Source organism: Bidens hawaiensis, unplaced genomic scaffold, assembly GCF_021521415.1.
Source record: "Bidens hawaiensis isolate Kalapana, Puna unplaced genomic scaffold, B.hawaiensis_p1.1 tig00010302_1, whole genome shotgun sequence".
Lineage (NCBI taxonomy): Eukaryota > Viridiplantae > Streptophyta > Magnoliopsida > Asterales > Asteraceae > Bidens > Bidens hawaiensis.
In genome coordinates, this window is record NW_027491781.1 from 746436 (window position 1) to 748438 (window position 2003).

Sequence of the window (2003 nt, forward strand, 5' to 3'; positions counted from 1 at the left end):
GTATCAAAATAGAATGGTGGCTCGTTGAGCTCTGGTGGGGTGTAGTTGACACAATGGGCGATTTAGAGGAGATCTATGGCGGTTCTTGAGATGCCCGGTTAAGACTTTAGTCTGGAAGTTGACCCCCATATGATGTATGAATAAGGTTGATGGTAATAATAGTAACTGTATACATACTAATGGCACCTTGCTGGAGGAGCAGCTAGAGGCTTGAATTGTTGATGTGGAGGATGCCGGTGAAGCTTCCTCGGCTTAGTCACCAGTTCAGCGTCATCGGACGAGCACAAGTCTAATGATCGGGGACGGCTTACGCCTACTTATTATGTGGTGAATGCCATATTAGAGAAGGAAAATGGCCGATGATATATAACGATTACATTCATTTAGTTTTGATAGATAATACGTAGATTTTATATTTCATTTATAAGCAGTTGGGCTATACTGATGCCCAACACTTATATAAATAGGGAACGTGGATGCGTTTACGCATCTTTGTAGCGTATGCGGTCCACCTTCCTAACATAATCTTTAGGCTCCTACTGTTAAGGATACATGTACAAGATGTATTGGTCAAAGTTAATCAATGTGAATTACTTCTCAAGCAATTAATAATCATTCATTCATTGACATGATTTACAACTAATAAGACTAATCAAAACACATCTTCTAAGCTCAACATACTTGATATTATACCCAACAAAAAGTCATGATCATCAAACCAAAAAATATAGCTAACAGTTGTGTTTTCACTTTTCAAATGGTTAGAACTTAGAACCCTAATCTTCAAATGATAAACAAGAAACCAATCAAGTACCTTTCCTAGCTATTAAAACCGACCGAAGTCATTCATCATTTGTTGTTGCGGATGAACGGCGGAACCTTCTTCTTGTTGATCTCTTTGCTGCTTTAATGATCTCTCCATATTTTGCAAAGATTCTAAGTACTTGAACATGCCACTATTTTGCATGTAATCCAACATAAAACCATTGGTAACATTATTATTATTATTCCCATCAGTATTATTATTCTCACCATTCCATGATCCTATCACCCGTTGTTGCGTGCCTTTATTGTTGTACAAAACCATATCTTGCATAACGGGAAATTGACGAATATTATTATTATTACTATTATTATTATTAAGATGATAATGCATATTGGCTAACTGATGTTGAGTTTTATAAAACTTGAGTTCTTCACAAACCCTTTGGAACTCGGCTAACGGACCCAACACCGGATCACTCAACCGACAATTCGCTTCCCAGACGAGAGAATCCACCGCCTTTATAGCGTCTTCGGTGCTTAACCCCTTAACCATTTTAGTCACATTACTAACTCCAAAAACCCTATGAACCGCTTGAAACTCTCGGGTTTTTTCAGCAGGAAAAAACGGTGCCAAGATACACTTTTGGGTACACTTCTTTCTTTGGTGGCGGCATGATGCACATGCCGGAAGTCCACCGGTGGTTGTGGACGGTGGAGATGATGGTGAAGGTGTGGTTTCAAGAACCCTAGTTGTGGAGTCAGAGGTTGAACTAGTATGGCTAGTCTGCATCTTATTATTATTATTATTATTATTATTATTATTGTCCTGTGAGTAAATCAAGAAATCAAGAAACCAATTATTTATATGAAAAGGGTGTTTCTTGAATAATAATAATAATAATAATAATAATAACAAGAACTTGAAAAGAAAAGAAGATGCATACCGGTAAATGTTAAGTTTTTGCGTGGTGGTGGTGGTGGTGGTTTGCGGTGGTTGGTGACGGTGGTGTAGGGTTGCAGTTGAGTCTTGATTAAAGACGGTTTAGGGTTTTTATGGGTGTGTGCAGGTAGTTCACATGAACGCGATAGAAGAAGGGTGTGAGTTGAATATTATATACGAACAAAATTCACTTTACCTCCTTGGGTTTTAGCAATGGCAATCTTGAGTCGAAATATTTTTTTTCCGCTATCGTGTTTGTCAAGAATAGACGGAGGGGTAATGACCAAAATGTCGATTT

General features: G+C 38.1%; 1 protein-coding gene across 1 annotated transcript; it reads right to left on the reverse strand.

Moving 5' to 3' along the window:
• Positions 1-826: 826 nt before the first annotated feature.
• Positions 827-1561, reverse strand: LOC143534756 (uncharacterized). Its single transcript, XM_077029172.1, has one exon. The coding sequence runs from the start codon at positions 1553-1555 to the stop codon at positions 827-829; it is 729 nt and encodes a 242-aa protein (XP_076885287.1). The 5' UTR covers positions 1556-1561.
• Between the last annotated feature and the right edge of the window lie 442 nt (positions 1562-2003).

Excerpts from the sequence above, each read along its gene's own strand:
- LOC143534756 (XM_077029172.1), bottom strand. The coding sequence starts at position 1,555 with ATGCAGACTAGCCATACTAGTTCAACCTCTGACTCCACAACTAGGGTT.